A 26,591-nucleotide genomic window follows, 5' to 3' on the forward strand; every position below is an offset into this window, starting at 1 on the left:
GGATGTCGTCAAACGGCGCTCCTCATTTCGGATCGTCGCACCCGCTCGTTTTTCTGCGGCGGCGTGACCTCTGACCCCCCAACGTGTCCTCACAAATCTGAGGGAGGTCAGGGTCGAAAGCGGCGACAGCGCGTCGTCGTATTTCTGCCGCGCCGACCGCCGTAATTGACTTCGCCCGTCGCTGGATTGCGTTTTTATTGCGCTGACGTCAACGAGTTTACGTGTAAATCTCATCAGGCCGACCGTTGATCTGCATGGATAGTGTGTGTTTGTGTGTATGTTGACTTGTGTATGTTTGCTTTCCACTAAGGTCTTGAAGTCCGCGAATAATGCCCGGTTCCCATGGCGATAGCCTGAGACCTGGCATGGCCTCACCTGACTCCTCTCAATCCCAGCTCCAGAGCTACTGTCAGGAAACAAAAACCACGAAGGTAGCAGGAAGAATGTTTTCTTCGTTATTATTATGTGTGTGTGTGTGTGTGTGTAATATCGTGGAGACAATCAAAATTGACCCGACACGGCGTCCTCGTCCGGGCCGAGAAGCCAACGGGCGAGCGAGTGAAGGCAGAGACGTCAAGGAGACCTTCACCAATCAATAACTGGCCTCCGTTCTGATCCATCTGCGCAGCAGCGCTCTTAATTTAACTTGTTAGGCTGCTCGGCTGGCAGCACAGCTGAGGATGTCTTATAGTTGTTATTACACTGTTATTACGCTGTGGTATTGTTGTGGGTTTTTTTTTTATAGTTGTTGTTATTGTTGTACTGTTTATGTTATGTCTCAGTTTCCTCCTGCATTATTATGTCACACACGTCAGGTTAACTGAAGACTAAATTGTCCGTAGGTGCGATTGCCATTGTTTGTCTGGATGTGCCTGCGACAAGTTCAAATATATACCGTAATTTCCGGCCTATAAACGGCGACTTTTTTTTTCCCCACACGCTTTCAACCCTCCGGTTTTTGCGGTGATGCGGCTAATTTGTGCATTTATTTTAACGGCCACAAGGGAGCACTCGAGCGGAAAAGAGTGAGATCGAAGGAATATATGTGCCGAGGAAGTGACTTTTACCAGTCTGGCCCTGTTAGCACTGCATGTTACTGCCGTGTCTCAATGACTTTTACCAGTATATATATATATATATATATATATATATATATATATATATATATATATTTTTTTTTTAAACTGGACCTGTTAGCACGGCGGCGCTAGCATTAGCATATCTGTGTACCGTCTTTTTTTGTAAATATCTCGTGTTTCAATGTGGGTTTCAATGTGGGCCCTTGCGGCTTTTACACGGCTGCGGCGTATGTATGTACCAAATGGTATTTCCTTTACAAATGTACTGGGTGAGGCTTAGAACCCGGTGCGCTCTGTAGGCCGGGAATTATGGTAAATATGTAGGATTCCCATCAATAACTGCCAACACCTGAGAAGCCTTTGGGTGGAAAATTTCATAGCTAATAATTTACACTGGAGTTCTATTTACATTCCAAAATAACAACATGCCACATTTTCAGCCCTCTGACCCCAAAGCATAAAAAAAAGAAATCTTTGTACGTGTTATGTAATGCAAATATTTGCTTGACCACGTTACTGTGTTTGTGGTGCAGGTGTTTGTGCTTCCTCTTGTGGAGAAACTTGTGCAGTGCGCCTCATTCTCCTTTTTCCCGTTGGGGTTGCAAACAGCACACAACCGACTAGTACACGCGGTCACAGGGCGCCACTTGTACTTTTTCATTAGATTGTGTGGAATTTATGACCCAGAAGTATTTTTCATAAAATATTTACCCTATGTATGACTTTACGATGGCGTGAGTATAGTATCCAGAAATCCGAAATCCTGTACAGTCCATTTTTTAAATACAGTTCATCCATCCATTTTCTTAGCCGCTTATCCTCACAAGGGAGTGCTGGAGCCTAACCCAGCTGTCAACAGGCAGGAGGCGGGGCACACCCTGAACCGGTTGCCAGAAGATCACAGGGCACATGGAGTCAGACAAGAGTCGCACTCACAATCACACCTTGGGGCAATTTAGAGGGTCCAATTAATGTTGCATTTTTTTGGGATGTGGGGGGAAACCGGAGTGCCCGGGGGAAACCCACGCAGGCGTGAGGAGAACATGTTAACTACACACAGGCGGGTCCGGGATTGAACCCCTCAGAACTTTACCAGCTGGTCCACCGTATTGCCGAAATACAGTTCAGTTTTATTAAATGAAGTACAGTAAAATTGCTTTTTAGGAGTAAAAAATATATTGCTGGCCATTTTGCTGGTACTTTTTGAGATGGTACTTTGGGTTCGCGAACCTCTTGAAGAGGGTAAAACACATTTTTTAAATAATCATTTATTATGCTTATTGTTACCAAAAGTGAGCATTAATTGGCGAAGGCGGCGTTGAATTATGCAGGTGCATCTGTCTTTCTTTTAGTTTTTATAGTCCTTAACCTTTGTAAGGTTATTAAAGTTGCGGGCGATGCCGGGAAAGAGTTATGGTACAATTCGGTACACGATATAGACAAACATTCACGGTAGTATTCTCACCAATGGACAATTTAGTCATTATTTTTTTGTTTGTCTGTTTATTTTAAACCATGATATAAAAGGCTTTGAGGGTCGCAGCATGTCTTGGATGTAAAAAAAAAATTTTTTTTTCACCGTTTGACAGCGTCAAAACACCCAGTATTGGCACACGCAGACTTTCCCCGACTTTCCAAACGCGTCACGTGACTCCCGGCGAGCGTCGTCCGCATGTGCAAACACGACCGTCGTGCACTTTGGAGTTTGCGTTTGCGCGTGATGGCGAATTTCTTCCTCGCTTGTGTGCTGTTTCTCTCCTTTCAACCGAGTCTCGCAGGTACGAAGGGAAAGACGTGGAAAAGTTTCGCCTCACCGTGTGTCCCGTGTCGCTTACTTTGTGAATTTGATCTCGGCACGTTCGGCCGCAGGCCCGGTGTTCGTGTCCGGCAGAGCGGCTCATGGCGTCCTGGGGAGGCACAAGCGTGGAAACACGGGCGTGTTTGAGGAGCTGCTGGAGGGCAACCTGGAAAGAGAATGCGTGGAGGAAACGTGTGACTTCGAGGAGGCCAGGGAGTACTTTGAGAATTCGGAAAAAACGGTGCGTCTTTACCCTCGGTTGACTTGATTTTTTTTGGTTTTTGCCTCTTCACGCTCTCCATTGATTTTTTTGTGTGGTCATTGAAAGCAGCATCACTGTTGTTTCAGGTGGAGTTCTGGAAAGCGTACTTGGGTAAGGATGACAAAAGCCAAATAGTTGGTTCTTCATTTTGTCAGAGCGCATCACTCCGCAATATTTAATAGAGCAAGGTCATAAAATCACGTGACTTTTGTTTACGTCGCCATATTGCCGGTCAAGCTAAGCATTGCTCAGTGCTAAGTCGGTTGGAGACGACATCAAAATATGTCGCCCGGTGTCTTGTCCGACACTGTCAGACATTGAGAAGGTGAAAATAAACGAAGGTACGTGGAAAAATTAGAGAAACTCGCCGTAGAGGACGCATATTTAATGCCGAAGGTGATGTTTTCACCGATAAAAAAGTGGACTGTTAATTTGCTTTCGCTTATCTTGGACAACTGGATCTGGTGAGTAAGCCGTCGAGATTCACACGGAAGAGTTTGAAAGGGTAGGAAAGTCTGGACGCATACAAATACTTCGTTGCTGGATCTGTTCTCAATCAGGAATGAATCCCACATAGTGACGGTTTTGACGGCTCGTGAACGCGGAAGCGTCCTAGGCCACACCTTAACCTTTGCCGGAATCCATCGATCTTTTCCTCTAGTATTCAACACAAATACCAATATTTAAATAAATGACCCTCCCCCACCGGCCAAACAGCCCGATCCACCTCCGTGGCAACGCCGCGGTCACATTGACACATTTAGGACCCCTGACTTACGTACTTTATTAAGTTATTATGACAAGGATCTTTTGTTACATTCTGAGAGGATAACGTCCTTTGCACCTGTGTAATCCATATTTTACGACAAACCGGGTCTTTTGGAAACGTGTGAAGAGTGAATCTATCATCGCGAGTGTTCGAGCAATATCCAACAATACAACGAGCAGCATTGTGGCTAACACGAAGGAAAAAAACAGCTACGTAAAACTGATATAAACACAGGAAGTGTGGATGTCCAGAGAAAAAATGTCACTTCCTGCTTCTTCTCCAAAACGAATGCCTCGAGAGGATTTTCATGGCATGCGACACAAAAATCCATATCTGAAAAAACAGATGGGTCCATTCCGGCTGCATTATTTTTTTTTTTTATTAAAAACTAAACTACTAAAAATCCTGCTTTACCTTTAAGGAAGAAGATGGAGAAAGTTGGGTGGTGCGTCATGTGAAACTTATGCATTGATGTCCCCGAATGTCCTCAGATGGCGACCAGTGCAAGTCGAAGCCGTGCTTCCACACGGCCGCTTGCACCGACGGCATCGGCTCCTACACGTGTAATTGTCGAGACGGCTTCGCTGGCGTCAACTGTGAGATCGGTGAGCGACCAGCTGCATATTTCAACATATGGAAGAAAACACCAATAACCCGCACACCATTGTTGCATTTTATTCGCTAAAACACTCGTTTATGGCTATTGTTTGACCAATGCGTACGCAGTGATATGTTTTCTTTCCTTCTTTTTAATGGATGACGTTTGTCACCAACATCACCTCTCATAATTAGCATAAAATATCCTTTCATTTTTACTTTTTTCAGCTGTCCAGTAAAAGCCTTCACGTTTTCTTTTTTTAAACCAACATACAGGGAGTCCTCGGTCCACGACCGAGATCCGATCCCACAGTCGTGACTTAACTCGAATTTCGGATTTCACCGTTAAAGTCAAAATGTACGATGACCGCCGGGATTGGCTGCAGCATTGCCGCGACCCTTGTGAGGATAAGCGGCTTGGGTAATGACACGATTTTGTATAAAAACGACTAAAATACATTAAAGTAAAAAAATACAAGATGCTTCACTTACTATTAGGGACGGGAGGCCGGGATGGGGAAGAATGAAGGGAGGCTGCGCTCAGCTCTTGCTAAGTAAGCAAGCGCAGGTAGCCGTTTGCCATTTGCCGTTTGCCGGCGGTAAATTCCTCCTCGGCGGCGTCCTCCCCTTTCTGCTCTTTCAAAGTTAGGAGAAGTACGCCGTGCCTTTTCCTTTAATGAACATGAGGCTGATATTAAGCCTGCGTTGGTTCTCATCCTCGATCCATAACAAAAGTAATCGTTCCATCTCGGCAACGATCGAAGAACGTTGCTGCGTGATCACTGTATGATCGCCCATTGGGGTAAAAACCCTTCACACGAGTTAAAATATGGATTTTGTCCTCAATAATAATAATAATAATCACCACGGTCGTCCGACTGAAGCCCAAGACTTTATGTCCGTCGGAGTTAATCCCTTCTCCGATTTTTTTTTTTTTATGATGTTAAGCTAAATTTCCAATGGTCATTGCTTTTCTTCGACTGGATCAGCATTGCTAAAATAAAAACCAAAAAAACGTCCTTCTTCTTTGGGGTCAAAATGTGTAAAAAGGCGGGTGAAAAAGACAAATTTACTCCCAGCGCACAAACACAGATAAGCAATGTGCACGAGCTAAGAGGAAACGTTATGGTGGCGGGGCGATCGTGGCGGACAAGACTCCTGCGTCGTAAAGTCGAAAGGCTTTTGGTCGAGATGTTGGAATTCAATGTCCAAAAAAAATCTCCCCTCAGATTTACGCAAAAGGTGCGACCTGAACAACGGCGACTGTGGCCATTTCTGTGAATCGCTGGGCAACCCCGGAGGCAAATGTTACTGTGCGGAAGGATACAAGCTGATGCAGGACGGGATCAGCTGTGAACCGGAAGGTACGTCAGCCACGGTACCGAAAACCTCTCTGCGGTTTAGAAAAGGCCCAATTTGTCTTACTAGTGGAGTTCCCGTGCGGTAGAACCGCTTTGATGAGAATCATTCGGTCTTCCGAGCCCGCCTTCAACACAAGTCGGCCGCGGGCTCTGACGCGAATCGTCGGGGGAGATTTCGTCATCCCGGCGGAAATCCCCTGGCAGGTATTTACATGCAGTACACACAATAATGTATACTCGTTTATCTTTCCATGCCAATGACATACAATGACAGGCGGACCAATTAAATGCTTTCCACAGTAAATCTCAACTGGTGGGTCGGGAACCAAAAGTGGTTTACAGATCCATAAAAGTTGGGTCACAACTTATGATGTACGCCCCATTTTCCCTTCTGTAAAACTAGCGTGTCTAATTCTGTTTATGATCTGGATCATGATGGACGTGTCTCGATACTCGTGTCCACGGGGCCCCCCCCCCCCAAGCAAAATCCAACCACGTGTAGTCCAAAGTTCTGGTCTTCACCTTTTTCTTTGTGCCCGTGCAGGCGGCCTTGGTAGACAGTAAATCCGGTGCTGTGTTCTGCGGTGGGTCCATTCTGAGCGAGGAGTGGGTGGCCACCGCGGCCCACTGCCTGGCCGAGGCGCTGGGCCCCTTCTACGTGAGAGTGGGTACGACCCCTTTTTTTAGCTCATCGCAATGGAAAACTTTTACAGTATTCAATATCCTCAATATCTACTTTAAGGTCCATGTACTGGTATCAATTTCCTCCTCACGAGTGGGACGATTGAGTGCAATAGTAAAATGACTCAGGTGCACTAGTAGAACCACGTCTTGCTATTAGTGTTTTTTTCTAGGACTACATTTGTTTCACTCCAGTATGCAGTGACCGTAATTCCTGGCCTACAGAGCGCACCCGGTTCTAAGCCTCACCCAGTACATTTGTAAAGGAAATACCATTTGGTACAGACATATGCCGCAGCTGTGTAAAAGCCGCAAGTGCCCACATTAAAACCAGAGACAAAGAAAGACAGTATACAGAGTTTAACACAAACGCCGCCGCGCTAATGCTAACGTTAGCGCCGCGCTAACAAGGCCGGTAAAAGAAAAAACAAAAAAAGTAGCACAGTGTTAACAGCGCCGCACCGGTAAAAGTTTCTTCCTCAGCACATACATTCCACCGCTCTCAGTCATACCTTTTCCGCTCGAGTAACCCCTTGCGGCCGTTAGAAAAAAATGCACAAATTTGCCGCATCGCCACATAAACCGCAGGGTTGAAAGCGTGTGAAAAAAGTCACGGCTTATAGGTCGGAAATTATGGTACTAGCATGCTAGTTGACACCAACATGCCAGAATAGGCTACCTAGTGGAATTTTATTGAGCGTTTCAGCGAATTATATAATTCATTGTAAATGTTAGTTGTTAGTACTCACGTGTTGTACGATTTGTGGTACCTTAAGTCATTGCTCTATTTCGTGACTCCGCAGTTCGTTTGACTGTTGTTAAGCTAGTTTTGAGTACTCTATTAAGTGGTGCCTGCTCAATAAAGGAGACTTTTTAGGGTCCATGTACCGTAATGCTGGAAACGATTACTACAACTCCTTGCTAGTAGGATAAAAGAAGCACTACTATGCTGAATTGTTTCACTGGGGAGGACAAAGAACATACTAGTAGCCCAGATGGACCTTAAGAAAATGGACTAAGGTGCACGTAAGTCAGAAAATGACCCAAGAATGTCAGTTGCTGCAATGTATTTTCGCACCAAAGGGAAAATTATGGCCAAACGTGTTTGCATAACTCCGTTTTGCTTTGGTGTGAGCGGGACGTTTGACGTGGCTGCGTCTCGGCTTCCCACAGGCGAATACAACATCAAAGTCAAAGAGGACACGGAGCAGGATATCCAAGTGTCCGAGCAGCACGCGTTCCCGCTCTACAACACCAGCGTGAGCATGTTCGATCACGACATCGCCCTGCTCCGCCTCCAAAGACCCATCAACTTCTCCGCAGAAGTGCGGCCCATCTGCATCGGGCCGCGGGCCTTCACCGAAGCCTTGGTGAAGAGCGCCTCGCCCGCCACGGTCAGCGGCTGGGGCAGAACGCGCTACCTCGGACTCCCGTCCAACACGCTAAAGAAGGTGGAGGTTCCCTTCACGAGCAGGACCGAGTGCAAGTTCACCAGCAGCACCAGGATCACGCCAGCCATGTTCTGCGCCGGGTACTACAACGAGGCCAAAGACGCCTGCCAGGGTGACAGCGGGGGTCCTCACTTCAACAAGCGCCACAACACGTGGTTCCTGACGGGCATCGTGAGCTGGGGGGAAGAGTGCGCAAGGGACGGCAAGTACGGGGTGTACACCCGCGTGTCCATTTACTCCAGATGGATCCACAACATGATGCATGGCTTGGACCACGTCGAGGCAACGCCAGGGCCCGAAGATGACGCGGAGCTTCAGTGATGGCGTCAAACTCGTTAGTTGAAGATTTTGCATTGCTTTAAGGAACTTGGACAGGACCATTTGGGATTGCAACAAAATTCCGTTTTGCCATAATCGGTTCCAATTTTTATTCAGTAGTTAATACGTGTCGGCTGGAAGTATCAAATGTCACATTTTCCTTGGAGTTGGATTTATACTCATTACAACAGTGCCCAGATTTGTGGTTCTATCTGGATGTGTAGCTCCGATGAAATAAAAACGTCACCTTCAGGATTTAGTACCAATAGTTTCTCAAAATTCTCATATACAAGGTGTCTCAAAAGTCGCTGCAGTTTTTCAGGGCTCCCCTACTGGCACCAGTCAACAAATTTCACCTTCACTTGCTGCACATTCTTCCCATCTCTATCCCTCTGTCTGGCCAACCTGTAGAGATCCTTTTCTCCTTCTTTCGTATCCAACCTGGTGTACATGTCGTCGGATGCCTCTAGTTTAGCCTCCGCCACCTCTACCTTTGCCCTACGTCGCATCTCAATGTATTCCTTACGCCTTTCCTCAGTCCTCTTGGTGTCCCACTTCTTCTTTGCTAGGGTTTAGGGTCTTTCCTTGGATGACTTCCTGTATTTTGGGGTTCCACCACCAGTCTCCTTCTCCCCTTTCCTACCAGAAGACACCCCAAGTACTCTCCTGCCTGCCTCTCTGAAAACCTTGGCAGTATTCCAGTCTCACTGGAGCGATTCACGGCCGAGTGTGAAGTGGCTGGGATGAGAATCAGCACCTCCAAATCCGAGACGGAAAAGGGTGGCGTGCCCTCTCCGGGTCGGGGATGAGATCCTTCCCCAAGTGGAGGAGTTCAAGTATCTTGGGGTCTTGTTCACGAATGAGGGAAGAATGCAGCGGGAGATCAACAGACGGATCGGTGCGGCGTCTGCAGTGATGCAGACTTTGTATCAGTCCATTGTGGTAAAGAGGGAGCTAAGTCGAAAGGCGAAGCTCTCACTTTGCCAGTTGATCTACGTTCCTGCCCTCACCTATGGGCACGAGCTGCGGGTCGTGACCGAAAGAACAAGATCCCGGATGCAAGTGGACGAAATGAGTTCCTCCGCAGGGTGTCCGGACTCTCCCTTAGAGAACGGGTGAGAAGCTCGGTCATCCGGGAGGAGCTCAAGGTCGAGCCGCGACTCCTCCGCATTGAGAGGAGCCAGATGAGGCGGCCGGGGCATCTGATCCGGATACCCCCCGGACGCCTCCCTGGTGAGGTTTTTCCGGGCATGTCCCACCGGAAAGAGACCACGACTACGACCCAGGACACTCTGGAGAGACAATGTCTCTCGGATGGCTTGGGAACGCCTCGGGATCCCTCCGGAAGAACTGGAAGAAGTGGCTGGGGAAAGGGAAGTCTGGGTATTTCTTTCCCCCACGACCCTGACCCGGAAAAGCGGTAGATAATGGATGGCTAGTATTCCAGTCTTCCGGGAGTCTGTCTCACCTCTTTCTGAAAGGCCACACAACATTCTTCCTTTCTCAACTTCCACCAACCGATTCTCTGCTCCACCTTTGTCTTCTCAATCTTGGGACAGACACTTCGTAGAGGAACAAATGGCTCCAACTTCAGGTTGGTCGGAAGCTTCAATTGGAAAATGATGATGATGATGATTGACAAATCGCTGCAGTTTTCACTGGGAAGGAAAGAAGGAAAAGGAAAGGATAGCACATTTGCAGACACCCTGTACTTCCCATGTATACAAGCGAGTACAGTGAGTAGCTTAAAGGCAGCAACTTGCTGCCATCTGCTGGTAAAAAGAAAAAAAAATGTTTTTCATAATGAAGCACAATGAACAGCGTCGTTTCCTGGGGAAAAAGCCACAAAGAGAACATCTGCACCATCTGATTGTTTGCACAGGCTTTAATCAAAACGCTGCAAAACGGGGACAGATTGATTGAATCTTCGTTTATGGACCAAAATGGCATTTGTACAACGGTGATTATCAAGTGTAGCCTGATTAACACAGCAGTTATCGAAATAAATATTCATCTCAGTATATTGAACAGGATAAGGGGAAAGGAAAACGAATAAATGAATTTTGATGAATCAGATTTGTAGCTAAAAATATAAATCTGCCCATTCTTCATCAAAGAAACATTCATCGCTGAGTTTAGGCTTCCTGGCTCACAGATGAATCCAAGCCTCCAGCTTTTATTTTGAAAATGTTTTCAGAGTTTGGAAAATCTGTGCAAAAATCTGCAGCATTTTTTGGGGGGAGGAAAGCAAGCACAAAATAAATATCAGCTCATTCAAGCAATCGCGGCTCTTAACGAATAAACGGAGACGTGACGGCTTACAAAGTGGAAAAAGGAAAAATTCATATTTCAACTGAGGAAACGTCACGTGAAAAAGGAGCTTAGTGCTTCCCGAGACGGATTTCCATATCAAACGCCGCGGACGTTCCGAAGCCGCTCCTCGGCGGGAGGCCTCAATCGGATTTGGAAAAAATTTATGTAAGTATTCCATCAATATTTCATGAAGTGTTGAACACGCGTTCATATATCATGATCCTCTCACAGATAAAAATCGGCCAACGTGGGCGGGGCTAACAACGGGAAGTAAGGAGCACTTGGTCGCTTGCATCCATCTTTAAAATATGAACAGTGACGCCAGCCCCCGCCACAGCAGTTCGGTTGCGTGATTTCAGTGTAGCGCCACAAGATGGCGGCCATTACAGAGCGCTACTGAACGTGAGATTTTAAAATAGACGAAAATTTCTACGATATAGCAACTAATCTGAGATCATAAATACAATAAAGAAAATATGCAAACGGTGAATCGTAATATGGTGTGGGACAACTATATTTATGATTTCATTATGAAACGGTGGAAAAGTGTGAAGAGTCTCTGTCACTGAAATACATGAGCGCAATTGATGAATGATAATAGCAAACATTCTCCGCAGCCTTTCCTTTATTTCTTGACCGTTTCCTCTTTGTGTATTCCTATTATAGTGAGGCCTCGGTTCTCGAACAAAATACATTCCAGAAAACGGTTCGAGAAGTGATTTGTTCGAAAACCAAATCAATGTTTCCCATTACAATGAACGGAAAAAGAAATAATGCGTTGCAAACCTTAATAAAATGGGCTTTTTAAAGCATTTCTTTAGCTTTTCCTGATAATAAACTACATCGTAGAAATACATATATAGTTTAAATACTTGATATAACAAAATAATTTAAGAAATATATTTATTTTTTGCTTAAAATGTATGCTTTAGTAGTAGAGTACGCTAGACTGGGAGTGCATTGCCATATCTGTAGCGACTCAGCCTCCAGCCTTGTCAATTTTTCTTATTAACAAAAGTGCAGAATAACTGTAAACAAGCAATTTGGCTTCTTTGGCGCCATGATTGGGGGTTAATACAGTAGTCCTCGATAAGAAGAAAAACAGTCACAACCAGGACACGTCTGTGTACAGAGGCTGCGTTGTGCAGAATAACAAAAGTGCGCTGGCTGTGCCGCACGCGTTATGTCATTTCCGGGTTGGTTTTTTTTTTTTCGGCGGGCGTTTGAATTGACAATAACAAAACGCGTCGTGGGTGGGTCAGCTACTTGCGCCGCGCGCATTATGCTATTTCAAGGTTTTTTTCGGCGGCGTGGGAATTCACAACAAAGCACGTCGTGGGTCACCTGGTCTGGCCGCGCGCAAAATGTTATTTCCGGGTTTTGCGGGGGCATTTGAGTACCAAATTCCGTTCCATAACAGAAGCAAAAAAAATCTTGAAATTGTCGTTCAAAAGCCGATTTCTTTGAAAACTGCGACGTCCGAGAACCGAGGCTTTACTGCATATAGAAACTGCACGTTGGCCAGGGCAAGCGGTTTCTTCCTTAACAACCGTGCCATGTTGTTTGTGAATTTCATTTTTAAAAAAATAATACAGCGGCACATGTAGCGCTTCAACACCTTCCCGACAAGAACGTCAAAAGTGTTTTCACTGCAGTGAGCTGCGTGTGTCCAAGGGTCAATCACTCGCTGCGCCGGAGTGAGTTGCTGACTATGCTTTTCACGATTATCCACTGCTGGAGTTTGTTTCTTTTATAATATAAACAATATAAGGAAATTATAAAGCTAACTGTCAGGTTTTTTTTTTCCACCTATCAGTGGTGTGTCTGAAACGCGTCGGTCACAATAATTTTACAATGATCGTTGCTGAGGTTCTGGGGTTGTGTGTCCCGTTCATATAAGCCACGAATGCGAACGACAGCAAAATCCACACAAAGAACAAACTCCTCACTTGTATCTGAGATTGTCGTCGTGATTCTTACAAAATAAAACAAAATCGTAGACGATAGGCTGCCTCGAGAGATGGAAAAACCCCAGTGAAAAACCTTATTTTGGCACTCGCACACAGAAGAGCACATGAGGCAGAAGAAAGGAAGGACTGATACAAATGGGTAAACGTTCCCGTAGAAAAGGAGTGTGATGTGACCGGATGTCTAAAAAAAAAAAAAAAAAACTACAAAATGTTGTTTGTAGCGGCCCTCAGATACCACGAAAGTACAGAATGCCCTCTGGAGGTTCCGAGGAGAAATGCAGTTGAGATCAGAGCAACCCGATTAATATGATTTAACATGATTTTCTTCAAGACATTTCGTCTATGATGATGTGTACAGTCAAATGTACGATAACGCAGCAGGAAATCCAGCGCAGAGTCCTGGACTGATCGTCCGTTCGGTAAAGCCGCATAGCCGTAGTTTGGAATTGTAGCAAAGGACGCATCTCACCAACAGTCTTTGTGCTTGGCGTACGTTGACAATAGATCAGCGCGATGAGGAAACACCGGTACGGATTGTCGATCCGAACCCGTCGGGATATGAGCGCCACCTCTTGGACATTCACCGCCCGCCCTCCCGGCAAACACGGCTACATGACTGACATAGCCGTCGATGGCAGCGAACGAGATGACGTGCCACGGAGCGAGGAGTGGACCTGCCTTTGTGGACTGATCACTTTCTCTCTACGGAGAACTGAGTTTTCTCGCCCTGACGTTGCCCATTTCTGCAAGGATAACAAAATGGAATGAGATCAAAGTCATCGTCACAGATATGGATCTCGTGCTCCTACGTCACCAAAATCACGTGACTGGCCATATTGCCTGTCAAACAAAGCTTTGTTCGATGCTAACTCCGTTGAGACAAAACGAAAATATGTCTCCCAGAGTCGTGTCCGATACCGTTAAACATTTAGAAGGTAATCATAAACAAAGGTACGTGGAAAAATTAGATAAACTCAGCATAGAGGAGCCATATTTAATGCTGAAGTCGATGTTTTCGCCGATACGTAATTGGACTGTTAACCCGCTTCCGATTGTCTTGGACAACTGGATCTACGCATGGATCTGGTGAGTAAGTCATCAAGATTTACACGGAAAAGTTTGAAAGAGAACAAAAGTCTGGACGCATACAAATACTTTGTTGGAATAAATTCGACATAGTGACGGGTTGACGGTTCGTGAGCGCGGAAGCGTATTTGACTACACATTAACCTTTGTCGGAATCCGTCGATCATTTCAGATAGTATTCAATACAAATACCAATATTTTAATTAATGACCCCTGGTTTTCATTAACTATGATTGGGAGGGGGGAAAAAAGGATGACAGGGAGTCGGCTCCTCTGTACACGGAAGCGTATTGCGGCCACACGCACAGCTCTTAACCTCTCTGCAATTTAAATATGCATTGTTCTCAAATGAGTCAATTTGGCATTATAAATACTTTGTAATTTGAGATGAAGAATAATTCCTATCTGAAATGAAGTGATCGCTACACAGTTGCGTGTATTTGGTTGGGCACCATCTATCACGTTTTATTGGCGAAATCCATCGATCTTTTCTGGTCTTTCTCAGCTAGTATTCCACATAATGATCTCTTTGAATATCTGCCTCGTCTGTCGTGACAACCAACAACACAACAGTTCTTGGGTCTTGTAAATATTCTGCTCCGGTTCAATGTCTCCCACAATGTCGAGCGGCTCCGTTTGACCGGCAATATGGCGACGTCACGTGCAGGAGCTCTATGAAAACACTTTCTAGTACTTAACTCATTCATTACCAGGCGGAGTTCCCCATAGTTCCGATTTGGACTATTCTTTAAAGATCCACAAACTTACTAAACGAATGAGTAAACTCTTATCTGGTGAAACGTGAACAAAATTTCTACCGGTTTTCGTTCTTTGGTAATCAGTAGTGGAACAAAGGTGACTTTCAGCCAAAACCACCAGTTTCTGATTAGAAAGCTGAGAAACTGATCTTACTGTGACTCTGACGCTACAAATTTACGCTTTTGTGACACCTCAAACCATAAAACAATGAAAAGTAGACCTCCCTCGAAGCCAAAATTCGCATTATACGTTTCTTCTCCTCTGGGGCAATATATATTTGTATTCCATTTAGCGAATACAAACATCCACAGCAGTGAATGAGTTAAGTCGTATTTCAAAGTCTGTACTTCTACTCAACTACGGTGTGCGAGTAATTTTGCCGCCTCTGGGGAAAATTCCAAAATACTTTTACCCCTGAGTCTGGAGGAGGCGCCTCGACTGCTCCCCCTTATGGTCACTTGCAGGCTAGCGGACGCGACGAAGCCATCTTGGTGTCGACTCAGATTCTTCACGAGCCTGAGCGGGCGGGAACACGTGTGAGAAGGAAAAAGCATGACAAATACATATGTGTTGGATGAGATAATGTTATATGTATGTCGTTAATTGAGGATTACCTCTTTCACGTGCTACTGAAACGCAGTTACACATTACTGAAAACACCCAATGGTGATTACTGAAATATATTTTTTGTGTGACATCAGTCACTCACATTTGAAAAAAATACGGGGGCGGTCAGTCATGCCCGCAGATATAAAGTTACGGGTGTGGGTTCTGTTTGTAATTATGAGTGTACCCCTTTAAGAGCGGAGGGGGTCGGTGTCAGGAAGTAGAAGTAGGCTGAGGAGCAGCTCACCGTGTGCTTCTGTGTTAAAAAAAAATAAAAATAAGAAATAAGTGCTTCACTGCGCTGGGTCGGTTTTCATGTTCTCTGAGAGTGTGCGCCAAGTGCGTAATTGCGCAGTGGCGCAGTTTACAGGCAACGTCGGTCTAGACTACACAAATTAAGCGACGTCTTTCAATATCTATGTATTTCTACTCGTAACAAATTTTACGCGCGTGATTTTTTTGTGCTCGACTGTGCAGATTCGCGAGCGTGATGGTGCTCTCACACATTACAGAAGTTTTTTTCCCCACTGACTTTTACAGGTCAAATACTTTCACACGCAACTGAAACATTCAACTATTGAAACTCTCTCATACACGCAAGTGAAACGCTCTCATAGTCACGACTGAGACGCTTTCACACCCTACTGAAAGGATCTCACATATTACTGTCGGGTTTTTTTTTTTTTCCAGGTAGTTAGCATTCTCACACAAGCTACCGAATCTCACACCACTGAAATGCACGCGAGAGGTAATCCTTAATTTTGTCCCTGGAGGTCCTGCGCGTGTCCGTCCATACGCGGCGTGTTGACGCGTCGGAGTGGTCAGACTCACCAGCGGCCTTTGTTGTCTTCCCACATCAGCTGGATGACGTCGCCGCATTTGACGAGGACACTGTCGGGTCCGTTTTGGAGGCAGTCGGCCAAGGCCCGATACCTGCCCCGAGACTGAAACAGGTGTGGGTTTTGTTGAACTCAATATGTCCACTTTCACACCAAGTAAATAAATTAATGAGTAAATTGAGAAGAGATCGTCATTATTTCAAAATATATAAAGTACAGTTTGTTGACGTTTCTTTTTGGGGGGGTGCCTTCTTCAGTTCTACACTTGGGGTGGAAGTCCCCAAATTTAGTTCACCCACCAGAGACAAACACCAGCAGTTGTTATATGAGTAATATTCTCAAGCACAGGTGTCAAACTCAAGGCCCGGGGGCCAAATCCGGCCCGCTGCATGATTTTATGTGGCCCGCGAAGGCAAATCATGTATATCAACTTCCAGGATTTTTGTGAAATCTGTAACAAAATTTCAAATCGTCAGTTCGTGAATGATAAAGTTGAGATATTGCAAGTATTTTTGTGTTACCAAACATGAACAATAGTTGAAAAAGCCACTACGTTTGAATTCTGATTCAAAACTACTGTAATTTCTGGCCAACAAGCCGTGACTTTTTTTCAAACGCTTTCAACCCTGCGGTTGATGCGGTGATGCGGCTAATTTGTGGATTTTTCCTAATGGCTGCAAGGGGGCACTAGAGGGGAAAAAGTAAAAATGAGACTGGTGGAAGATATGTGTCGTGGAAGTGACTTTTACCGGCCCTGTTAGCACCGTGCTCTGCTAGCGTGTTACAGCTGTATCACTGGCGTGTCTCAGTGATATTTATCGGTAAGTTTTATTTTAGCATGTTAGCATTGTTAGCAGATAAGATAAGTTAGCACTGTTAGCATTACGTTAGGGCTAGCGTTAAACTGTGCACCATCTTTCTTTGTAAATATCTTGTGTTTCAATGTGGGCACTTGCGGCTTTTACACGGGTGTGGCGTATGAACCAAATGGTATTTCCTTTACAGATGTACTCTATGAGGCCTGTAACCAGGTGCGCTCTGTAGGATGGGAATTATGGTCGTTCATAAATTTCATCTGTAAATATCATGAGGCGAAAGATTTTCATGGATTCCCAGTCATAAGGGCCCTCTGAGGGAACTCGTGACGACAATGCGGCCCGCGAGCAAAATGAGTTTGACACCCCGGTTCGAAAGGATCTATGAACATCTCGGCTATTAACACTGGAAGCGAAAGAAAAATGTGGTGATAGCCAACAAAAGCAAAGTGTACCGCTTTTTAGTAGGCCTCACCAGTTTCACCAGCTGCGCGTCGGGCTGGTGGAAAACGTCCTGGCTGCCACTAGTTTGGTCCAGACCCTTGTGGATGTTCACCGGTTGATGATGAGCTCCCGGCCAGCCTGGTGCACCTCCAGTATTATTATTGCAATAAAAGCTATCTGGATTGTGTGATATTTGATGTACGCACTCCTGCGGTTGAGCCGGTACTTGGGGGCACGCCGCTGGGCGTCCGGACTGCTCTTTCCCGACTCGGTGTCCTCCGAGCTCACCGACACCCTCTGCTGCTTGCTGAATGAGCGACTGACACGCAAAACAAAATGGAGTCATTTGGTAGGGAAGCGCCAAAGTTAAAACCGGAACCCGGTTTAGAGTCACGGAACAACCTCCGCAGGACGGGATGATGGGACATCGGAGCGGATGTGTGCAAGCTTCTCCACAGATGCAGGATGAACTGCGGTCGTGTGTTTCGATAGCATGGGGAAAGCTGATGGCAAGATCTGAATTTACGGGGAAATAATATATGTTTCGTATTTGAATATAGAACGCTGATAACAGGCACCTTAAAAAGTGGTCATCGTGACAAAAGAAGGAGAATGCATGGAGTGATGCTGAAGTCCTGTTCAGGTGGAACAGCTCAATTGTGCAACATTCAGGGGGGTGCAAAATCAGGTACACTTGCTCAATGATCGGATTGTTTTGTTTTTGTTTTTGACTTATTTGTTTGATTTCTATAGCGCTTGTCCCCTATTAGTCGCCTGCGAGCTGCAGCCTTTCTGAGCCAACTTTGGTTGAGAGGCAGGCTACGCCCTGGACGTGTCACCATCCAGTCGCAAGGGACATTCATCCGATGTGAGGCACTTCACTGCAGGGTTTATGTGCCCTGAGTATTTCTTCATTGTACTCAGGACCTAAACTTTACTCTAAAGCTAAGTGGGAGCCAGAGTAGTGATTTTAGAGATTGATTAATGCGTTCTGACCTCTCCGCTGTGGTCAGAACCCGAGCTGTAGCTGTTAATGGTCTTTTGGGGAAGACCATTCAGAAGACCGTTACAATAGTCGAGTCTATTCTCGATGAAAGGATGGATGACCTTCTCCTGGTCTGCTTGGCACCTGCAAACCTTCACTCTAGAGATGTTCTATAGCTGGTAAAAGACTCTTTTTGGCAATCGATTTGATATGACTGCTCAAAGTCAGATCAGAATCAATCTTTACAACAAGGTTTTGGACTTGATCTTTGGGTTTTAAAGAGAGTGATTCCAGGTATTTACGAGCAGCAATCCTTTTTTCTTTGCTGCCAAAACCAGCATCAGTTTTCTTGTGCTTTAGACAGTGAGACAAAACCTCAATTTAACTCTGGTCCACTGCTAAATATAACTGTCACATACTTAGCTATGTTGGTCAACATTAAGGTTCTGTACAATTTGACCAAAGGGAAGCACTCTAGGCTGAACAGGAGGAGTCCAAGAATCGACCCTTGGGGGACCCCAATAGGTCATTGCCGTTCGATGGGATTGAACAAAATAAGTCATTTCCTCCAGATGAGGACAAGTGCTATAGAAAACGGTGGATGGATTGATTATTTTTTTGTACCCAATGCTGTTTTCACCCAGAATGGTCTCAATGCACTTCGAAAATACTCAAAAATAGCCCACAATTTGTTTGCTTTGGCATGCAAAGGAGATTTTGCGCAATATGCAAAAAGGATGGCAAAGTCACGGCTGATATAGAAGGAGATGGGCTAAGTTTACCACTGAGCTTTAATGGCAGGTCAGCGGCACCGGGGGCGGAGACGGGGCCGTTGCCGGGGGGCTTCGGTGACGGGGGCTTCTGGGGCGCAGGCACATAAACATGTCAGATGTTGCAGAGACCAAGCGCAGCCCCGGCAGACAGCCCCTCGGAGCCCCTCTGGATGGCCGCACGCCCCTGCAGTGAGGGGTGGGTGTACGGTGGGGGGTCAGGGGTGGGGCGTCAACCAGACACAGTTGGATATCGCGGCATAGCCGTGGACTCTGTCTATGCGATGACCCTTTGACCCCGTTTGCATGGATCGATTACATATGTGAAAGTATGCAGCTTGAAATACGACCTGGCCGCGTGTGTTGGGATGTACAGGAATGGAACCGGAGTACACCTTTGAAAAAGGATGTCACACATACTTTTGGGTGGCAACAAAAATTACATTTCATCTTTAGGAGACAAACTTATTGGGCAGTCAGCGAAAAAGATGTGATGTGGTGGCCAAAGTTGAGACCACATTTCCTCATCTTTAATGTACATTTTCCCCAGAAAACTCATCAAATGATGAGTGTGTTATACATAGGTTTAAGATTTTTAATTTTTTTTTTTTTCCTCCACACAGTATAAAAGTATACCGGAGGCACAGTGAGTGACTTGTTAGTGTGTCTGCCTCACAGTTCTGGGGATACCTTGTGGCTGTGAAATAGGTGTATTTCGATTCCAAAATATGTAATATCTGATGTTACAAATTAATAAAATAAAAAGGTACCGTGTTAGGACGTTTTTTTTTCTTATCACTAAAAATGAAGAAAGTTGAGCAATTTTGGACTTGCTCTCTTTTTTCATTAATGCATAGCCAAGGTATCGGATCAGAATTGGACTCTGATGGAAAAGAAAAAAATACATATCACTGGGACATTTCAACAGGTAGGTGGATTCAAAAATGTAAAAAAAAAAAAAAAAAAAAGAAAATTAAATTAATCCACATGATCATTAAAGAACCGGGTAAGTAACTGAATTCATTGTGCTGATGTAATGTCTGTTGCCGGGATTAATTGACAGACGGTCTGCTAGCTAGCCTGCTAGCTAACGTCTCTTGATGTTACCTAGCAGGGAAGTCATTCTGTCTTGGCAAAGCACTGTAAGAAAACCTAAAAAACATTTTCTTCATACCTGTGAGAAAATGTCTTCCACTAATGTGATTACAAAGGTTTGGTCACCAGCTTGTGGCTGCTATGCCACGAGGAAGTCTTGCGATCTCATTTCCACAACAATTGATCACATCTACCGCAAGCACTTATTGTATTGTAAGTCACGGGAAGTCAATCATATCCGCTACCCTGAAGTACCCCGGCGGCTATTATTTAAAAACATTATGAAATGGTTGCTTTTTAACAAAAAGAGGGGAACTGACCTCTCACAAGGTGGTGGAGAAAGATTCGTGTGCTCGAGCAGTTGTCCGTTTTGATGAAGCTCGTCTGGAAGGAGAACAGTCAGTTGGGGCCCCGGGTGACGATTTGGAGTAATCCACGTTTGCGCAAGTCGTAAGTCTCGGGGGGCTCGATTGTTGGGACCGGGCGAGTGTGGTGGAGCGTAAAAACTTGCATATCTTGATTTCTTCATTTATTTTTCAAGTCAAGTCACTACTTGAGTTCAGCAAGTCACACGTATGTCAAGTCACACAATCTCGCACAGTCAAAAACCACAAAAACGTTAGCTACCTAGCATGTGGTAGTGCCTTCTAGTACAAGTTACCCAAATGTTTTTGTAGTTTGTTTGTTTTAGGACAATTGCGTCTTGGTCCAGGGAGTCCTCGGGTTAAGACGGTCTCGACCTAGGACGTTTCAACTTTACAATGTCCGTCCCCCGTCCGCCATTTTGTCTGGCTAATGCTCTTCCGTGTTTGTAACTCCGCATTTTTCGCCCTCCTTTTTCGACTTTATGGCCCCAAAGAAGAAAGCTGCGTCTTTTAGCGATGCTTCGGCAGCCAAAAGAAAATCCATTACCATGGAAATGAAGCTCAAGATCACAAAAAGATTGGAGGAAGGAGAGACGCCAACGCCAGCGAGGCTTCAGTCGGTCGACCGTGGTGACAATTATTAAAGACAAAGGCCATATTTTAGCGCGTGCGAAGGGTTTCGTTCCTATGTTGGACACAATGATGACGCAAAACAAAGTTCTTTGATAGTATTTCGATATGAATTCTGACTTTCATGGTGGAATGCAACTTAAGTCGAAATTCGAGTTAAGTCGCTACTGTGGGAACGGATCTCGGTCGTAGACCGAGGACTCGCCGTATCGCCTGTTAATAAGTCAATCACTGACCTCGGAGCAACTTCTGCTGGTTGGTCAAAATTCGCCGCAGCTCGCTGAGCCACGACGTCTTCACCTCCACGCTGGAAGCCTGAAACAGTGCAGCACGTGCGTTCCTTTCTGACCGCTTTACCGAGCAACGGCCGGTTTGACACACTCCGTACCTGAACCACGTAGACCTCCTCCCTGCCGCTGGACCAGATCTCAAACTTCCTTGGATCTCCTTTGACGTTCTCCGTGATCCCCACAGCAGTCATCTGCCAAGACACGTCCACACGCGCACACACAAATGTCCTCGTCGTCAGCCACAACACTTACATCACTCGAGTAATGAAAAAATGTATCATCATCATATCGTAAAAGTAGTAGATGTCCACGCTATTAATAACCCATTCGCAGACACTCCAGGTTTGTTCGAGAAATATTGGGAGGATTTCTGAAAAAGGAATTTGGAGTATAATGAGAGCCAATAATGGAACTTTTTTTTCTAACCTAGAACCTATGCATAGTAATAATGGCAATTAAACATAACTACCATGTGCACCCTTGAATACCATGAGGAAAAAATGTGTTGCTACGGCAGCAAATTTACATTTTTTTGGGGGGGGGACAATAAATTGCATTATTATAGGAATAAAGTCTGACTTTATCTTGTATTATTCCGATATTAAAGAAAAAGTTGAGCAAATGAAGACGATGAAGATTTTAATGTTTCTAAATTCAAATCAAAAATAAATTTAGGTCTTGGTAATATTAAATATTTTTAAAAAGGCTTAAAAAAACAGTTTATAAATTATTTATTTAACCTGTCTTTTTTTTTTTTATTAGATTTATGACAAACATGTACCGTACTTTCCGCGCTATAAGGCGCACTTGAGAGCCTTTAATTTTCTCAAAAGCCGACAGTGCGCCTTATAATCCGGTGCGCCTTAAATATGGATCAATATCGAGCCTTTCGTGCAGCGCCATCTAATGGATGCATCACGTAACCCCAGCCTATACTGTTGCGTCTATTCTATGCGCCTTATAATACGGTGCGCCTTATATGTGGGGGAAAAAAGTCTTAAAATAGGCCATTCATTGAAGGTGCGCCTTATAATGCGGTACATACAACTTGCAATAACAACCCAGGCTAAAGTTAGCTCCGAGCCATGACACTGTACTCAGTTGAGAGATGAATTTGAAGTGAAGCTATATCACTTCAACGTTTAGTACTTCCTTGACACCAATTAGTGTTCCTATGCAGACAAGGCACGTTTAAGGGATGACTGCACGACAGAAAAGGGGCGGACGGAGGCGAAAGGCCAACCTTTATGCAGTGCTTGAAGCCGTACGAGGGCGTCTTGTCGCGGCCGTCGCCGTGCTCCTCCCGCCTCTTGCAGAAGAGCATCGCGCTCTCGTAGAGGAAGAGGTGGCGCTGCATGGGCTTGAAGCGGGCCAGCTCCTTCATGCGCGTGGCGCCTCTCTTGTGGCTGATCCACACACTGAACGAGCCTTGCATCAGCACGCGGCCCAGCTCGCAAATATCACCCTGACGCAGTATAACGACACGGGCGGGGAGTTGGCGATGTATCGATAAACAAAACAAAACAAAAAATGCTTTATGGGCCTCACCTCATATCCCGTGATGGCTATCTGATGCATGGAGTCGTTGACCGATTTGAGGAGGTCCAGCATGGCCGTTAGCGCCCCCTGCAGCTCCGACGATCCTTCGCACTCGGTGCTGTGTTTCAGCAGCTCCTGGGAGCGCAAACCCACGGAAAATATTGTTTAAAGGGGACATCGCGTGGAAAATTGTTTGTGTACAATGCAAACATTTGGTGCTCATTTATGCTACCTTGAGATACAAGTTGAATCCCTTCCGTGACCACGCTCCTAACTCAAAACTTTCCCCAGTGAAATGCATGGAAAGGCCCCCACAGACACCCAAAAAAAAAATCCAAAACATTTTGTAGAGTTTTTGTTAATCAGAAAAATAGCACTTGATAATATTGTCACCTCATGTCATTATCCAAGCTGCTAATCCTCACAAGGATTGCGGGAAAGCTGGAGCCTATCCCAGCTAGCTTCGGGCGACTACACCCTGAACTGGTCGCCAGTCAGTCATAATATTGTACTTTATAAAAATACACGGTAATAATACCACTATATACAATATATAAATAAATAATAATAAATATATAAAATTAACAACTTTAACCCTAACTATACATTTTTTAGTTCAAATAATTGCATCAAAGTAAGAGCTGATTATCATTTGTATTTAAAAAAAATGATGGTAATGTGTGATTAAGGAAAGTTTAACAGTAAAAGTACACAACGTGCATTTAAATTTATTATTTTATTTTATTAGCTATCAACACCATTTGTGTATTGACAGTTGAATTTACAACACGTTAACATAATTTTAGTTAATATCCATGCATGTTCCATATTAAAATTATCACACACGAGGCACTATTCAAGCTAGGTTACACCATCAAGTGTGTCTTTGTGCGTGTTTTTCAAGTTCAGCGTAAAACTGTGCCTGTGGCGACCCCTAACGGGACAAGCCGAAAGGAAAAGAAGAAGAAGTAGAAGTCATACCTTGAGCAGCAGTTGATATTTGGTGAGGCGCTGGACCGGTTTCAGCAGGTAAGAGTCCAGACCCAGTTTGTGGCCGAGCCTCTTCTGACACTCCTGAATGAACGCGAGCGCGTTATTATTACGATTTTGAACGGGCAAGTTGCGGCGTGTCGATATATTTGCGCGTGCGGATCGTCACGTGGTGAACGGACCTGGAAGAAGGCGCAATCCGAGACCTGTCGCCACAGAGCGTCGGATCGGGGTTTATTCTGACAGTAGCGCTCGTACATTTGGAAGTTCTCTTTCTGTTAGTCACATGAATCGTGTTTTCTTTTTTTTTTTTTTTTTTTAAACAAATCATAGAAGCCATATTTTTAGAATACTGTAATTGCCTTCTCACCCTGGAAAGAAAGCAAATTCCCACACCTTCAGGAGTATCCAGACATCCTTCAAGGTCCTGGAGAAACATCCTGGGATGGCCGACAAAAGTCAAACAAACAAAGAGACAAGAATTTAGGTGGACACACTGGAAATAGACACTGAAACGTGTCGCATATACAACTCGAAAGGGACAAAAATATCGAGACGCGTGGCCTTTCCGTGTACGCGAAAGGAAAGTTTGGTCTTCTCCTCGCGTGGCCGCAGCCATGTAGGACCTGCCTGCTGTGAAAGTTGTAGATGTCGGGCATGTTTCCGAAGAGGGTGCCTCTCCGGGCCCGCAGCACGGGCGGCAGGAGGGCCACCAGAAGCGGGTTGTCCATCTCGGCTTTGTAGCCCTGGAAAGGCGTCACGGTCAGCCACGTTGCGAGCGGGGAGCCCGACGGGGAACTTTGGTCTCACCAGAAGGACCGACAGCAGCTCTTCCACGTAGATCCGCTCCGTCTCGATCAGCTCCCGTATCACGTGACTGCGACACGTGCACACAAACGTGAATAAGAACGTAAATATAAACACGCGAAGCTAAAGCGAGGAAGATATTGGAGCGGTTGTGGGCAACATCTGGAAGAGGAAGGTAAAAAAAAAACTAACAAAAATTCTAAATATGTCATATAGTTATTTTAAACAATAAATTAATTAATATTCATGAATAAATAGTTATGTTTATTTTATACATACAGTGAGATATAGAGCAAACCCTGCCACAAATAGCCAAAATCTTTGAGGCATATAAAAAAAATTAGAATTGTCAATACATGACACAAGCAGGTGGCAAATTGCTACTTTTGTCTAGATGACATTTTTTTTAACACGGCCCCTAAGCACAGAGGTGCCGCAAGTGGTGGCAAAGCACTGCTTTTGTCCAAAAGGAAGTTCTTCAACTCACTTTAACATCAAGATGGCACTAGAGCAATACTTGTCTAATTAATGTAATTAGATGGAAATGACCAATTATTTTGTTTTATTTTCCTTTTTTTTTTTTCCCTTTTACTCTGTACGGTAAACCAACAAACGATTTAATGTGCTGAAAAAAATGGAAATAAAAATGGGTAAATACATTTTAAGGTAGCGCTTTTAGGCAAAACAGCTAACAAATATTCATAATGTTGGAATATATTCATAAAAGACACTTTGTCCACCCCCGTCTAAAAACCCAAACAAAAACACACAAAGGTGCCGGTCGTGCTCACCGCTTGAGGACGTCCGGGCTGTCTTCTCCGTCCACGCCGTACGACACACAGCTGCGGCTGTCCCGGTAGTCGTGAATCACTTCGATCTGGGCACACGCATCCCCCCCCCCCGTTAAGTAATCTTTACCCGTCTAAAAACCGCAAGAGCGCGTGCAAACGGCGTACTTTGGGAGTGTTGGGGCCTTTTCGGGACGCCCTCTTTCCGGGCAGCGGGAGATCAAACGTGAATTTTAAACCGTCGGCTGTGAAAAGCAGATCAGATCGTCAACTTATGGAAATATGTTTGTGTGATACAGTGCAGTTTTATTTCATGATATCCACCAACGGACCAACGTATGTTTGCTCTAGAGTTGTGGCGTCAATGCCAAAAAGTGAGTTTAATAACCATTTCCTCTAATTTGTATGGCATGCTACTTAATATTTATCATTTATTCGAATAAATACCATAATGGGAAGAAGAATATGTGTTGTATACCCGTGTTTACTTTAGAAATTAAAAAAAAATCCTAAATGAAATCTGTTGAACAATAAATAGTATATATATATATATATATATATATATATATATATATATATATATATATATATACATATGTTTTTTTTTTGTTTGTTTTTCTTTTTAAATAATGTGCTTTAGTTGTACAATGCTTGGGAGAGAAGATCGGCGATTTAGAGTGAGGGGGGTTCTCAGCACGGGGGGCCACCAACTGGACCGGGCGGACGTGTTTGTCGGCGAGCTTCCTCAGGCCGGCCCGTCGGTTCTGGATCATCTGCTGCACGGCGGCGTGCTTCTCAAAGGTTTTATTGATCTTCTCCTGCCGAGGAAGAAAGCGATGTATCAGTTCCCATTATGATTTTTTTTTTTTTTTTTTTATGGCGCATTTTGCACCAGAGTTACTGTAGATATACCGGACCTGCAGCTGAGGGGTCATGACAGCTTCATACTCCAGAGCCAGAACCTCAGGTCCAGATGCCGTTATGGGCGGCGAGCCCTCGAGAAAGCTCTCGATGGCTTTCAAAGCGGTCTGCGCCCCCTCCTTGGATTGGAACTTCTCCACCAGCTGATTGGCCAACAGGTAGGCTCCGTCGTCAGACCAGGCCTGGGCCTAAAGTGGGTGAGGAGAAGGATTCATGCGGGATTCCAAGGGTGGAGCCATTATTTTCAAAGCGGGGAAGACAAA

At 44.9% G+C, this 26,591-nt stretch overlaps 2 protein-coding genes across 5 annotated transcripts in view; one reads left to right on the forward strand and one right to left on the reverse strand.

The window, feature by feature from the left end:
- Window positions 1-329: 329 nt before the first annotated feature.
- f9a (coagulation factor IXa) lies at window positions 330-8,319 on the forward strand. Its single transcript, XM_061835661.1, is given in 10 exon segments — window positions 330-431; window positions 2,699-2,762; window positions 2,765-2,857; window positions 2,949-3,118; window positions 3,226-3,250; window positions 4,400-4,513; window positions 5,735-5,869; window positions 5,934-6,070; window positions 6,411-6,534; window positions 7,721-8,319. Coding segments are annotated over 10 exon segments (1,563 nt in total).
- Window positions 8,320-10,201: 1,882 nt separating this feature from the next.
- Window positions 10,202-26,591, reverse strand: part of mcf2a (MCF.2 cell line derived transforming sequence a) — a 34,858-nt gene continuing 18,468 nt past the window's right edge. For 2 of the 4 annotated variants that reach the window (XM_061835212.1, XM_061835211.1), the window contains 20 exons: window positions 26,325-26,516; window positions 26,054-26,225; window positions 25,576-25,652; window positions 25,411-25,496; window positions 24,623-24,689; window positions 24,443-24,558; window positions 24,183-24,252; window positions 23,995-24,087; window positions 23,804-23,896; window positions 22,832-22,957; window positions 22,527-22,748; window positions 21,382-21,474; window positions 21,230-21,308; window positions 20,319-20,382; window positions 17,551-17,664; window positions 17,355-17,467; window positions 17,180-17,286; window positions 15,882-15,994; window positions 14,857-14,960; window positions 10,202-13,342 (listed from right to left, as the gene is read on the reverse strand). In XM_061835212.1, the coding sequence (XP_061691196.1) occupies window positions 13,302-13,342; window positions 14,857-14,960; window positions 15,882-15,994; window positions 17,180-17,286; window positions 17,355-17,467; window positions 17,551-17,664; window positions 20,319-20,382; window positions 21,230-21,308; window positions 21,382-21,474; window positions 22,527-22,748; window positions 22,832-22,957; window positions 23,804-23,896; window positions 23,995-24,087; window positions 24,183-24,252; window positions 24,443-24,558; window positions 24,623-24,689; window positions 25,411-25,496; window positions 25,576-25,652; window positions 26,054-26,225; window positions 26,325-26,516 (2,142 nt within the window). In that variant the 3' untranslated portion in view covers window positions 10,202-13,301. Of the gene's footprint in view, window positions 13,343-14,856; window positions 14,961-15,881; window positions 15,995-17,179; window positions 17,287-17,354; window positions 17,468-17,550; window positions 17,665-18,915; window positions 19,091-20,318; window positions 20,383-21,229; window positions 21,309-21,381; window positions 21,475-22,526; window positions 22,749-22,831; window positions 22,958-23,803; window positions 23,897-23,994; window positions 24,088-24,182; window positions 24,253-24,442; window positions 24,559-24,622; window positions 24,690-25,410; window positions 25,497-25,575; window positions 25,653-26,053; window positions 26,226-26,324; window positions 26,517-26,591 lie in introns of those variants that run through there. The other 2 variants (XM_061835213.1, XM_061835214.1) reach the window with 2 other exon arrangements.

The sequence above is a fragment of the Syngnathoides biaculeatus genome, chromosome 11 (assembly GCF_019802595.1).
Source record: "Syngnathoides biaculeatus isolate LvHL_M chromosome 11, ASM1980259v1, whole genome shotgun sequence".
Taxonomy (NCBI): domain Eukaryota; kingdom Metazoa; phylum Chordata; class Actinopteri; order Syngnathiformes; family Syngnathidae; genus Syngnathoides; species Syngnathoides biaculeatus.